Genomic DNA, 15,256 nt, shown 5'->3' on the forward strand with positions numbered 1-15,256 from the left:
CTGATACTGTAAGCCTTTTAGCGTACTCAAATGGGTCAACATTCAATATGGACAGCCAGCTAGCTCACAAGAAATGAAATGTAATGCACAAATATGTTTGACTGGTAAAATCCCAGAGGCTTGGTAATAAAGTGCAGCAAACTTTCCTTATATTGAATAAGAACTCCAGTAACCTCTGGATATTTTTGGTAAAAATTAAAGAAAAGGTACTGCAGTCAGGAGACAGGTAATCTTTAAACTTCAAAAGACTGGCTGCCAGGGACCACAGTGAAAAATTAGACCTGGAGCCAATGATAAACACTAGCTTGGAAGGAATGGGTTTTTCCAAAAATGCAAAATTAGCATTTACAGATGCTTAGGATACTGATTTGACAGGCTTACAGTGATAAAACAACAAAGATGAACAGTTACAATATTTATACGTGTAGTGTGTAAAGAACACAGGTTTTTTAATTGGCAGCAAGAAGTTCTATGACAGCTCCTGAGACAAGTAATCCTATGCCCTATATCCACCCCATGCCAATGACGACCAGTCAAAATGGTAACACAGAGTAAAAAGTGATCTACTGTATGTGAGTCAGAAAGTACTTGAAAAGTGACAAAACTGTATGTTATTAAATGACAAAACATATTTAGAGGCTTTATTTAAAAATCTCTCACTGTTCATTATCAAAGTTACAAGATTGCATACCAATAGACAGACTGTAAACATAGGAAATTTTCGTTAAGGAAAGATGGGTTTACTGTAATTCAATCTTTTACAAAAAATTACTTGCAAGTTATTGATAACAGAATTTCTCTTTTACTTTCTTAATTCTCTTGAAAATTAAACCAATGTTTCCACTTTCATGAGCTAAAGTTCAACCATGGTCACCTTAGGAAATACCCCTGTTTATTTGTTAATCAGAAATACAAATCGAGTGGCACATACTTCCATTTTCTTCTTAGGCCAAAGGTTTCAGCTTCATTATATTTTACAGAAGACCTGCAGTGGTCCGGTAAGTCTTTCATGTCACAGCTGAGGTTTAATGATGGCAGTGGAGGAAAGCAGAGGTGATGCAAAGTAAGACCAGCCCAGTTGCCTTATCTGACATGGAATCTTTTTCCTGTTTGGCTTGCAGCAGCGAAGTGTTTCTGGTCAGGTTGCCTCCACCAAACCTGATTGAAGCAAAAGGGTGACATGCTCTGATAAATCCCATTTAAGGATGATTCTGTTCAGGCAAATAGTTGATCCTTCAATCTGTTGGCTGCGGGATGATACTAATATGAAGAAAATTATCCGGGTAGCTCAGATGTTCACTCAGCCACTGCAGAGGTGTTTCCAACATTGGCTCAATTCCATGAATCATCACTTGATTCTTTTTTTCCCCATCTATTCCAAGAAAGAAATCCAACAACAATAAAAGTCAAAACAGTTGAAGAAAAAATAATCCGGTGCCTTTTGAGAATCCTTAGTGCATTAAATGGATTTTAAACCTGTTTTGTCCCCTGAACAGGAAATGTGGACATGGAGAAAGTTCAAATGTTGCAGTATGTATCACCCAAAACAGAAACCTGAGGGTTACAATATATTCTGATAAAAATTCTGTTGCTGTATGTGAAAGTATTACTTCTTTCTTAATTACTGTGCTTACTTAAGATTGACGTTAATGAAACTGTAGTGGCAAAAACAGCCCATTGTACCAATGACCAAAATTTATTTTAGTTATACATTAAAAACTGTACTATATGGTTATTAAAAATGACAAGTACATGAAGTAGGTCCATACATATTTTGAAAATGTAAAATAGAAATGTGACTAGAAATCAAGAATCAGATCAGTATTTGAGATGTTTAATAAGACACAGGTGAGCTTTAGTTGTTTTCAGTAAAGCATTCAAGTATGTATCAAAATGTCTTAGAGATACTATTTGAATAACAGTTAAAATTTTAATGAGAAGGGATTACAAATCTGACTCAGGGATTCCTGTTTTAGAGTTATAAAGCCTGACTGATTTTTGTTAACATCCACTTGCTAATTAAAAGGCGGCTGAAATTTACACCTTTCTTTTAAATTCAATTGTATTCCAAATTAAACTTAAGATTTTGTGTTTTTCATGATTTTGGTGTGTTGTACTGACAACTTTTAAAGTAAATATAAAGATTTTTGTCATAGAAAAACAAAGAAAGCAAAGCCAAACTCCTCTAATGAAAAAGAAAAAAAAAATAGAACCATCAAGAAACTTTGTGTTATTCCTTTAGCACAATTCTGGGTTTGTCTCCTTTACCTTCTCTTCAAAATACAATGTCTAAACCTCTCAGCTTCTTGGTGACAGAAGACAACAAGGAAACAGGGAATCAAGCAACTCTATAAAGGAGAAATACCCTACGTTTTCCTTTCTGCTCTGTTCAAAATGACTTTTGAATCTGTAAGTGCTCTAAGGTCTGGGCAAAATGAGCTGATGATGTATGGTGATAATGACTTGGCTGGCACCTGAAACAAGAGACCCTTTTAAAGAAATATTTAGACTTCCTGTTAGAGGCAGCACAGTCCCAGGAGGTGACAGTCAACAGAGGACACAAAACACTACAGTTGATAAAAGAATGTGAAAAATAAAAACTTAACATACTAACAATTCCAAAGATAACCAAATAAAACATTCCAAACTCCCAAATCACTGTGCCATAGCTTAAAACAATTTTGAAAAAAGGTATCACTTTATAATACTACTAACCTAAAAAACTGCTTTATTTTTTCTTTGTTGCATCTATACATAATTTTTGACACAGTTGTGACCATAGTGTTAATACAATGATTTGTTTTCATAATGACATATTAAGCTATATACAGAATACTATAGAAAGCATAGTACCAGTACTTTGGGAAGATTTTTTAAACATTGGTATTGAAATGGAGAAACCCTCAGCTATCTGGAATGATTCATTGCTTGTAAGTTCTAGTTTGCTAAAGCTTTACTGTATTAAATCTTTCTTAGAATATTTGAAAACATTTCCGGTATAATTCTCTTCATATTCTTATATTTCTTTGAAATATTTTAATATTCTCAGAATCTTCCTCCTACTTAGCACTGAGTCAAAAAATGAAAGAATAGTGGTGTAAGAGTAAAAGTTCCTTATCTCTAAAGTTTTTCCTTAAGCCAGTCACCTTTGTATACTATGAAACAGCAGAAGAAACAAGTCACAACTCAATATCCAAAGTACTGTATCTAAAGCAATATTTAAACATGGGAGCAAATACAATATGGTAAACAATCCACTGATGATGCACAGTGTATCTGAAAGGCAAAAGACCAACCATGTTACAAAAGGATTGCTGGAGTTTATGAGTTGTACAACAGAAGCTGGAGGACAAAAGCACTATTCAAACACTGTGTAACAAGCCTAATAAATCCCCTTACCCAAACCCTGAATAAGTAGCACTGATTCTCTGGTTTAGAAGATGGGGCCACTTTTAATTTTTAACATAAAAGCATCACTAACTAAATTTAAGTAACTAAGGAAAGAATCTAAGACTGTCATATCCCTCAACAGAACAGTTTAAGTTTTTAAATATATTATTTTGTCACTGCCTACATATGTCCAAATATTTCACCGGCATTTATGTATTTTGTTTATTTTCTGACTTGCCTCAATAACACAATTTTAAACAGAGGGATTCTTAGAATAGGGCAGCAGTTCCCTTGAAACTTCAAACCGAAGTTTCTCTCTTATTCGTTACTCTGTCCCCAGTGCCTAGCATGGTACCTGACATATACAGTAATTAGATAATAAATATTCTCATAGCTGGCATAATATTGTTGCTGGTAGAATTATACTGTCAAAATTAATGTTTTTGGAATGCTTTCTGATAGCTAGCCCTACCATGGAGAATAACTCTACCCGTAAAGACTGCTTTGGTTATTAAAACAACAAAGTAAAAAATGTTTCCAGATAAGCCAAATGTATATGCTATCCTTAATTCATGGTACCATAAATAACAACAAAGTATGAAGGACATTTTAGCAATATCAAAACCAATAAAAGAAAACAGGACAGGTGTGGTGGCTCATGTCTGTAATCCCAGCACTTTGGGAGGTCAAGGTGGTAGGATCACTTGAGCCCAGGAGTTTGAGACCAGCCTGGGCAACAGACCCCATCTCTACAAAAAATAAAAAAACTCAACCAAACAAACAAAGATTAGCTTAGCTGGGCGTGGTGGTGCATGCCTGTAGTTCCAGCTACTTGGGAGGCTGAGGTGGGAGGATTGCCTGAGCCCAGGAGGTCGAGGCTACAGTGAGCCGTGATGGCACCACTGCACTCCAGCATGGGTAACAAGTGAGACCCTGTGTAAACACAAAAAATTAATAATAAAATAAAACAGTAAAAAAAAAAAAAAATCAGTAGATGTCTTTTTCTTACAGTACAAACGAAACACTTGATACTGCTAAAGTAAACAATATTTTTGGTAAACATGTCTTTTTGTTTCAAAATGGTAATCTAGACCTTAATACTTAGAATGAGAAATGTCACTACAAAGAAAATGACTCAGGAGAAAAATGTTACTGTATGCCTCTCCCACTCAGGTTTTTAAAAAAAGCTAGCTTGAAGCTTTAAGTTAGGCAAACATATGAGAAAAATCAAGTGAACTAGTTCTATATGAACTTCTTTATATAGGGCACTTTTTGGAGAGTAATTTTTGTTATGATTTCAAACTTACAGTGTACCATTTCTAATATAAGATATTCTTTTACATAACTACAGTATAGTTATCACAATAAAAAATACTGATATACCATGATATATAAAATAATAAAATATTCATGTAGTCCATATTCAAATTTATCAACTATCCCAATAATGTATTTTTCTTCAATCTAGGATTCAGTCCAGGACTGTCTTAGTCTGTCTGTGATGCTATAATTGGATAATTTATAAAGGACAAACATTTATTTCTCACAGTTCTGGAGGCTGGAAAATCCAAGATCAAAGTGCTGGCACCTGGTATGAGCTTCTTGCTGTGTTCTCATATGGAAGAACGTGGAAGTGTGAGAGACAGTGAACCCACTCTTGCAAATCCTTTTCATACCAGCATTAACTCATTCATGAGGGCAGAGCCCTCATGACTTAAACACCCCCCAAAAAGCTTCACCTCCCAACACTGCTGCAATGGGGATTAAGCTTCTAACATGTGAATTCTGGGGGATACATTCAGGTCATGTCAAGGATGCACATATTGCATTTAATTTTCATGTCTCTCTACTCTCTTTTAATCTGCAACCGTTTTTTAGCCTTTTCTACATTTCTTAACCTTTACAATTTTGAAGAGTACATCTCATTATTTTGTATAATGTCCACAAAGCACTTTCAGAAACCAGCACCTACTTAAATGTGAACATAAAAAAAAGTTATGTTTTAAGAAAAATATATTCAAGTAGATTTTGGTTATATGATTAGAATGGTAAGAATTACATATAGAAAAAAATAAAAAATAAAAATCACATTAACCACACAAGTCATTAATGGAAATCACAAAGTTAAAATAATGGTAACTTCTTATGTATATATTAAAAAATGATGCTTACATATAGACATAGATACAATGACTGTTATCAATATACAATAATATAAATGAGACATAAAGGAGAGAGGGCCAATTATGCACCACTGGTTAGCAAGGTACTAATGAAAGACAAATTGGGGGTTAGGCAACTTGAATTCCAGTTCTGGCAACAAAGGGCTCTGAGCAGGTCTCATGTCACTTTGAAGCTGTTTCTTTATATATAAAATGAAGATGCCTATATAGATGTATGGTTTGAAAATCTAGCTGACCATTAGAATCATGTGGGAAATTAAAATAATATATACATATATATGAGCTGAGCTCCTCTCCAGACTTTCTGAATCAATTTCTGGGTTAAGGTCTTTTTTTAAAAATGTTCCCTAGAATGAATCTTATGATCATACCAGTGTAGAATTTTTCTACAAACAAAATTTTATGTAGAAACCCAATATACAACACAGGTAAAGATATGGCAGCTTTTGCTAATGTGGGGTTGAGACCATCTCCTAAGTTCTGTTTGCTGATTTATAACCCATGATAGCTTCTCATTTAACTCTGTGGGTCAGTTTGCAAACTGGTCCAGAGTAGAGGATCACTAACACGTCTCCCAGTTCCAGTATCTGGGTCTTTTACATCTAAACAGCAAAATATTTCTTTCAGAGTGTAAACCATCATAATTTATTAGTTTTGAATTCTCAAGCAATTCACTCAAACTTCTGTTTCCTCATCTTACAGTGTGAACAAAGAATTCTAATCTCCAGCTACATGAAGGATTAAATGGGATATCCAAGCAAAGTACTCAGCAGCGACCCTAGCACAGGACTTGGACACAGGGTACTCAATAACACGAGTGACTCTTCTCCACCCCTCTCTCCTGCTCACTCTCTAATAAAAAATAATGGTGTCAAAAATGTAACTGATAAAGTATGTGAGGACAGAATATCATTTTAAGAAGGTCATGATTTAGTAACAAAAAGTAAAGAGCGATTGTAATTCTCTTCCTACACACGTTGTAAGTTCATTTTTTTAGTACTAGATATACCAAAAGATATATAAAAACCATGGATTCAATTATGTGATTGGCATACAAAGGGCTGTAAGAATTTGGCCTCATGGTAATACTTCCTGAATTATTCAGTTCCATTTTTATGCACTATGGCATATAATTTTAATAAATGTATTTTTTAAAAGACAACAAAAACCCAGACTTGATGATTATGCAAATTAAATGACATTAAGAACAATTCTTAAGTATTAGAAACCTTCACGTTTATTTAATAGTGCTCTCAACACATATATTCAAGTGGAGCACATCACCTATAAGTCAAATGAGCCCTACTGTACTACAGATATATCATTTAATAGACTTTAGGTAAGGTTATTTTTTTAAAAAAAGATGAAAACATTCAGGTAAAAAAAAAACCTTTCAAAATCTTTATGTTATACATTTTAAGTATATCATTTGAGAACCTGCACTGTGTGACAAATTTGAGTTCTAAAGATTTCTATTACTAATGGCTACTAATTACCTTTCTCATCCCAATCTGGGTTTTAGGTCTTATTCAACTAAGCCAATTTCAACAAGGAATATGATCTATAAATGTCTTTAAAAACAGGTGACTTGAGATTCTAGTGAGGTGCTTGAGTTTCTTTCTTACTATTAATATTTAAAGGAGGCTTAAAGAAATGGATGATATATCTTTAAGGGAAATTCATACATGTTTTTAACAAGAAAATTTCAGTTTAATTAATTTTTTAAAAGCTCATACTTTAAATATGGAGTAGAATTCTAAGATCAAATGGTATAACCATTGTGTTCAGCTTTGTGGCTTCATATTTATATTTTATAATTCAGCAGAAAATGACTTGATTTGCTATCTCGGAATATGTAATACTGAAGGTAAAATTTCTGAAAAATACTTAATACTGCTTAGAAGTTTTAAAAAATAGAGCAACGAGCTTTCTGATTACCACTAGCCTGAACAATTTTGTTCTGTCTGACAAATTCTTTAACCTCTGATATGTTCATTAGTAAAACACCAACTAATTGAATCCATCGACATGAAAAACCACAGGCTGAAATGTGAAGTGCATACATCATGCTGAAGGATTTTGTCTCAGCCACGGAGGTAATAGTCAGCGAGGTCAGGTCAAAGAGGGTTAAACCAAGCCAGGATATAGCCAAAGAAATACATCAAACGCTGATTTTAAAAGGGCAATTAATCTTGGACAGAAATGCTTCCTGGGGAATGAGATCTCAATCTTAAGAGCACACTACATGATGTAGCAGTAAAAATGAACATATACAAGCTTACAGGGCTTTTATCCTATGATCACAAACAGAAGGAGAGTGCTGTTTATCAGAAAAATACAAACCCATTTAAAAATACTTACATTAACTTCTTCCGGATGCATACTCACTTAGCAGTACAGGTCTTAATGAACATGCAATATCCCAGTATATACCAAATACCAGATATACCAAATATCTCTTTCCATGTATACATTTTATATCTTTATTATTTCTATCCAAAATATTTTCAGAGCTTTGACTCTTAACATTTTAAACAATTTAAAAACATGTCCATATTAATTCTTTCATTGACTTTTGCCTATAATCTCTGTATTTCTTAGTAAGGAGGACATAAACTAAAATGTAAATAATATAAAAAATCCTATATGACCAGTTGTAATTATAAAAAGCAAAGTGTATTAAATTAAGTGATTGTAAGGCCATTTTAAAACTGATTAAAAGCTTCCTGACAATAAGATAAAAATGTGGTAAAAGTTAAAAATTAAACCTTGTTCATTAATAAATACATAAACTTTGAAAACAATATTATTTTATCTGCTTTCATAAAATGACCCAGTAACTCTAGTTGGGTGTAATAGGGTCCATTAATATTTGTCAAGTATGAACTATAGAATAGCTCAACTTAATTGCTTTATTTAAAATACAGACAATAATTGTACTGTTTACATATGGTCAGAATGAAGCCCCATAGTACCTGTTTCAATGAAAAGATGACTTGTTTTTAATTGTCTGCATATACTATTATTTTGGTAAGAGAATTTTGTTTTCTAGTGCTAAAGATGAAATAGTTGTGCAAGTGTGTGTTTCTCATTTTGGGGACAGTCAGGTTAATTCATTTAACTTCTTGAGATTAAGATAACAATAATTCAGAAGGAGAAACCAGAAGCATCTTCTGTCAGGTCCAGTAATCTCATCATTTCCAGTAGTGGAGAATGAAAATAATTAGCATTATTTCTTTGATTTTAGAAAAAACATATGTAATGGACTTAGGAATTAAGAGATTCTCTATCACCAGAATTAGTCAATGTTTCCCATGTGCTGAGACAACATGCAGAGACAGAGGGAGACGGAAGCAATCAAAGCAAAGAATTTGATTCATTTGATCTTAGAATTTAATAGTATAATGATAAATTAAGAAAATATATTGTAATTAGTAAATTTAAACTGAGCCTAACGGATTAAACATGCTTATGAGGGCTACATTTGAAGAACTTTTGGAATTCCCACTGTGAATGACACTGTATCATTTCTTCCATAAAATATGTACACAATAAGGAATACAAGCAAAGAGTGCTAGGCTAAGACTGAAAGGAGAGGCTCCCATTATAGCCAAGTGACCCCATCCCTTATGTCAGGCTTACAGTATCTCCACAAAGTTACAAATGGACTTTCCATGGTCACTTATGAAGAGATTAAACACCAAATATATGTACAATTTGCTCTTTATGGTTTTCTTCAATGTGAAAACTACCAGCAACTATCTATTACAGTCTAGTTTTGGACCTTTTGCCTTAAAGAGGTTTAAAATATTTTAACAAGTATATGATCACAGTCAATCTGGCTGCAGGAAATGCAGTGACTATGAAGATGCCTTAGTAAAATAAGCTTATTTCTTCCATACCAGAGACACTTCAGGCACTTCTAATCATGTCCAGAAGTTAACTTCTAAGAAAGTAGAAATCAATGTCTCTTGCCATAACTTATTTTATTTATATAAGCAGTTACAATATTGATTTACATTTAGAGCATTATACATTTATAACTTCTATGTGTAGGCTGAACATCATCTACTTGTCTATGCATAGTGGAATTAACAACAAACAACAAAAAAAAACAAATGTGCTTCTTTATCAGTTTCCTTTGTAAATTTCTTATGAGTACAGTTCTTTTACTTGTGAAAAATGCTAACAAAACTCTAAGAAACAAAAACAGATTCAAATGTAAAGTCTCGAAAAATACAAAAGACTATGAAGACTCACTTCAAAAAACTTCTGGTTCATTTAAACTCTGTATGCATCCTGTAAGATGGTAGCAGGACGCCTCATTATTTTATAAAATAAGAAAACTGAATATTCATTAAAAAAAACTCTAAACGATTGCCCAAATCAAATAGTGTGAAGGTACAGAGATACTAATTCCTTCTAATTCAAATTCTAAATGAATATCTAAAGAATTACTGAAATTGTAAAACCTGCAATCTGATGAGGTTTGGGGATTGGAGTTTTTTTTTTTATTCCTGTGGCATGAGTTTGCAAACTGAAGTGCCTATTCTTCCGGGGGCAGTGCCATCACACTGACAAATGTGATTATTGCTCAAATATTATCTCAAATCACGAGATACTAACCAGCTTCAATTTTGTCCAAATACTTAAAAGTATCTGCCTTATACGGTCAGCATGAGATTTATATGTTTCTTTTTCTAACTGCTTTATGTCTGAAAAAAATTTATCCTGTCAACTAATTCACTTTATTAACATAATCTAATCATATACAGCAAAGGAGAAAAAAATGTGAATATACCATTTTTTCTTTTCTTTTTTTCTTTTTTTTGAGATGGAGTTTCACTCTTGGTGCCCAGGCTAGACTGCAATGGCGCATTCCAGGTCACTGCAACCTCTGGCTCCTGGGTTCAACCAATTCTCCTGCCTCAGCCTCCCGAGTAGCTGGGATTACAGGCATGCACCACCACGCCCAGCTAATTTTGTACTTTTAGTAGAGACGGGGTTTCACCATGTTGGTCAGGCTGGTCTCTAACTCCTGACCTCAGGTGATCCACCCGCCTAGCTTACCACGTTGTTATACATTACATTAGAAGACTGGGAAATGAAGTATAATTGGGTAAAGCTTATAGGTGTTTTGTATTCTCCAAGGTAAAAATAAATGTTCTTGATATGTTATTTTTAATGAACAAAGAAAAAAATATTTCACTTCAGGTCTGGCACAGAAGCTTAGATCTCTGAGTCATTTTAACTACAGCTGAAACGACAAAAACAATTTACCTGAGCTCACCTTTGGTCATTTCCTGTTACCTCCAACTTGACTAATTCCCTTAGCCATTTACAAAAAAAGAAAGGAACACACAAAAGAGCTCATCATTAGTTACTCCACAAGCAGCAGCTCATCATTAGTTACTCCACAAGAACAATGACCTAAAGCACGTATTCATAAATACTAGCACATTCGACTTTCATATGATGAAATCAGACAAAATTCTTTCATCGCTGAATCACTTGTAGGGAGTAGATGACAATGGTGCCACATAACTTTTATGAAGTACTTTCTCTTTTCGTCATGTGATGACAGCAAGTTCTTATCCATACACACCCAATCTTAAAGTCTTTCGCTTTCAACTTAAGTTGAGTGCAGGTGTGTCAAAATGCTTCATGTTTGACACATCTGACAATACTACAGGTGAACTGAACCAGGCAGTAAACAGTTTACTGAAACAGTGACTCGATGTTTTGAATACTCTACATAGATTTTTAAATGACAATTTTTTTTAATACGTAATAAAAAGAAGAAGCAAAGATAAAAGTTTTTTTCTAAAGAAAAGATACTGAGATGTGTTAGAGATGTGGCTTCCTCCTGGTATGAAAGATACCATCAAAAATACCTGAAAAGAATAGGCATTATCTATGTCATTTCAATGAAGTGTGTGTTCTGCAGTCAAGAGAAGCATTTGACAGTTTGCATGGGGAGAAGTCTGTCACACAGATGTACTCACCTACAGCACCTGAAATCACCTAAAAGGAAGGTTTGTGGATTAGGTTGTGTGGCTGCGCTGCCTCACTGCTCCCCTCTTAAAAAAAAAAAAAAAAAAAAAAAACCACAATGGAAGTCACACTGTGTATCCCCTAGAAAAGGATGTACACGTAGAGCAGCCTAGAAATTTAAGAGAACAAAGAATCTCTTTTAAAAGAACAGCTTCACAAATTTGTGTGCCTTTCTTGTGTAGGGTCACGTTAATCTTGTCTTGTAACCTGGGTATAAAAGCAGAATAAAGGTGTATTCTGAGAGTGTCAGTTCAAAGCACTTGAATGCTTTTCATTTACGTGTCTGATGTTCATAATCACCATTTAAAAAATTCAACAAGAGTGGTCAGGATTATATATAGGAACACTAACAAAACAAAAACAGTAGACACTCAGGTTCCTAAGATCATATCAGAAATATTATTAAGAGAGAAGAGCATGTAGGCAGATTAGATACTAAACACAAACTGAAGACTAAGATTTGTGAAAGTAAAATAAAGAGTTAGGAAAAAGCAAGTATTTCAGTATGTTATTTTAAACTAAACCAAAAAGTCAGAAAGAAAGAAAACAAAAACAAATGGCAGCATAATAAAGTGGAAAAACCAAAAGACCACCAGGAGATGGAGACCTGTGTTTTTTTCCCTGTCTGGGAAAAAAAAAAGAGAGAGAGTGAGAAAGAGAGAAAGAAAATGAAGGCAAGTCACAGACTAGGAGAAAATATCTGCAAATTGTATATCTGATAAAGAACTTGTATCCAGAATATATAAATAATGCTCAAAACTGAGTAATAAGGAAACAATCCATGAAAAAAAACAAGGATTTGAACAGACACTTCATCAAAGAGATCTACAAATTATAATATGCACATGAAAACATGTTCAATACCATTAGTCATTAGAAAAATGAGAATTAAAATCATCATGAGATACCACTAGGATGGCAATACATGTGACTGAGGATGTGGAGAAACTGGAATCCTTATACACTGCTGGTGAGACTGTAAAATGGTACAGCCACTTTGGGAAAGCTCAGTAGTTTCTTTTAAAATAAAAAATAAACTTACTATATGACCTTGTCATTCCACTCCTAGGAAGCTACCCAAGAAAAATGAAAACAAATGTCCACAGAAAGACCCATATTTGAATGTTCCTAGCAGCTCTGTCTATAAAGGTGAAAGGCTGGAAACAGTCCAAACACCCATCAGCTGGTACAGGGAGAACCAAAATGTGATGTATCTACCCAATGGAGTATTATTCACCAATCAAACTATGGACACTTGCTTCAATATGGATGCAACTCAAATACATAATGTTAAGTGGAAAAAAACAGTTGCAAAAGACTATATGCTGTATGATTCAATTTATGTGAAATATAATAGGCAAATTATAGAGACAGAAAACAGACCAGTGGTTGTTTATAGCTGGCAGTGGAGCAGAGATTAGCTACAAGTAAGTACAAGGAGATGGAAATGTTCTAAAAATCAAATTGTGGTGATGGTTGCACAACTCTATAAATTTACTAAAAAATCATTAAATTATAAAAAAATTATTTAACTAAAACTCTTATTGAAAGCTAAAATTACACAGTAGTAAAGATGGATTAGGAGTCTAAGATAGTATTATAATCAACTTAATGTTAATTGCTCCATGATTTAATGATCGTAAATAATATGTTTCATGGTAATGATAGAAAGAATTCAGTAACTGGATTGTTTGGCAAACATTTACCCTAGCACTAGAGATACATGGATGTGTGTAAGACATCATCAGAAACCTTACTATAAAGGCTAGTAAAGTTCAAGGAAGACTTTATAAAATGTATTTATAACCTCTTAAATCCTGTTCAGTTTTAATAGTTTTGGGTAGTAGTCAGTGGTCTCTTCCTTCAATCCCTTCTGGCATTCGTTCTGACAGTATTATTGTAGGTGCCCTTCCCCTTCCTAATGAACCTCTGTTCATTTTTAAAGCATTACATACATGTAGGAATGCTAGTATAAGCAAGCATACTTGACTAAGGAAAATCGCAATATTCTCAGGCTGAATGACACATATTTTGGGCTCCATATTCTTTGCTTAGTCATTTAGGCTGGAATACCACAACATTACCACCAAACCCACTGTTCCTAATTCTACTACTTAGGCAAACTATTTCCTTAGATGCAAAATGCTTCATGAACTGTGTGGTATATGTCATGCAAGTAATCCTGCATTCCTCCAATTCAGAATACATTCGTAAGAAACAAGCATTATCTGTTAAAGTATTACCTTCATATATACTAATGCATTACCTGTTTCCTTCATGGATTTAAAGTTTTTTTTAAAAAATTTCTATTATATAATAAATACAACTCTGCAATTTTTTTTTTTTTGAGACGGAGTCTCGCTCTGTCACCAAGGCTGGAGTGCAGTGGCGCGATCTTGGCTCACTGCAAGCTCCGCCTTGTGGGTTCACGTCATTCTCCTACCTCAGCCTCCCAAGTAGCTGGAACTACAGGCGCCCGCCACCACGCCCAGCTAATTTTTTTTTTTTGTATTTTTTAGTAGAGACGGGGTTTCACCATGTTAGCCAGGATGGTCTCGATCTCCTGACCTCGTGATCCACCTGCCTTGGCCTCCCAAAGTGCTAGAATTACAGGCGTGAGCCACCACACCTGACCAACTCTATGCAATTTTTATGTCAATACAGTAATATGCCACTGAAAATTTCCCCTATAGTTTAGTAAGCATTAATAGGGCTGGGATTCAAGAGCAGCAGGACATTTTACACATACACACACACACACACACACACACACACAAGGTGGTCACTTGGTATTCATGAAGGATTGGTTCAAGGATCCCTGAGGATACCAAAATCCACCCATGCTCAAGTCGCTTATATAGAATGGCATAATATTTGCATATAACTTATGCACATGTGTGCTTTAAATCATTCATCTCTAGATTACTTGTAATATTTAATGCAATGTAAATCTATATAAATACTTGTACTGTATTGTTAGGGAATAATAACAAGAAAAAAAAGTCTGTTTATCTTCAGTACAGACATAATCATCCACTTTCTTTCCCAAATGTTTTTTATCTGCTGTGGGCATGATGGGAGCCCATGGATATGAAGGGCCAATGTGTATGTATTATACACATATGTATATCTCAAGTATTCAAGTGTATATGTGTGTGTGTGTGTGTGTGTGTGTGTGTGTGTGTGTGTCTCAACAGTGGTCTCTATCAGTTAATGGATTATGGGCAGTTTTATTGTTTTCTGCATTTTCTTGGTGTTCTTTATGTTGTAATAAAGAAAAACAGAATTCAGAAATTTTAAAATTTGTCCCTTGCTTGCAGGAAAACAGCCTTAACCTAAGTTACAAAATTAGCGCCATGAAACAGGTCAAGTTTTTGAATGAACTTGTAGATTGTCAAAGCCTAAAAGAAAAAGGTTAACTGAAAAAGTAGAAAGTAGTAGAAAATTCAAATAAAATACTCATCCATTATTCAGTAGTATCAACTTTCAAATATCAAAAATGAGAAAATTATTTTTACCATTTCTGACTTCTTTAAAGTTAATAAACAAAATGCAAGATTAAAAGTAGTATTTATCAGAACTGAATCCATAAATTAAAAACCAGAGTACCAGAGATACACTAACAGGAT

General features: G+C 34.0%; 1 protein-coding gene across 2 annotated transcripts in view; it reads right to left on the bottom strand.

Moving 5' to 3' along the window:
- Positions 1 to 627: 627 nt before the first annotated feature.
- Positions 628 to 15,256, bottom strand: part of ATG5 (autophagy related 5) — a 140,991-nt gene continuing 126,362 nt past the window's right edge. For both annotated transcript variants that reach the window (XM_004044467.5, XM_019030082.4), the window contains one exon: positions 628 to 1,372. In XM_004044467.5, coding sequence (XP_004044515.1) covers positions 1,236 to 1,372 — 137 coding nt within the window. In that variant the 3' untranslated portion in view covers positions 628 to 1,235. The remainder of the gene's footprint in view (positions 1,373 to 15,256) is intronic.

The sequence above is a fragment of the Gorilla gorilla genome, chromosome 5 (assembly GCF_029281585.2).
Source record: "Gorilla gorilla gorilla isolate KB3781 chromosome 5, NHGRI_mGorGor1-v2.1_pri, whole genome shotgun sequence".
Classification (NCBI taxonomy): Eukaryota; Metazoa; Chordata; class Mammalia; order Primates; family Hominidae; genus Gorilla; species Gorilla gorilla.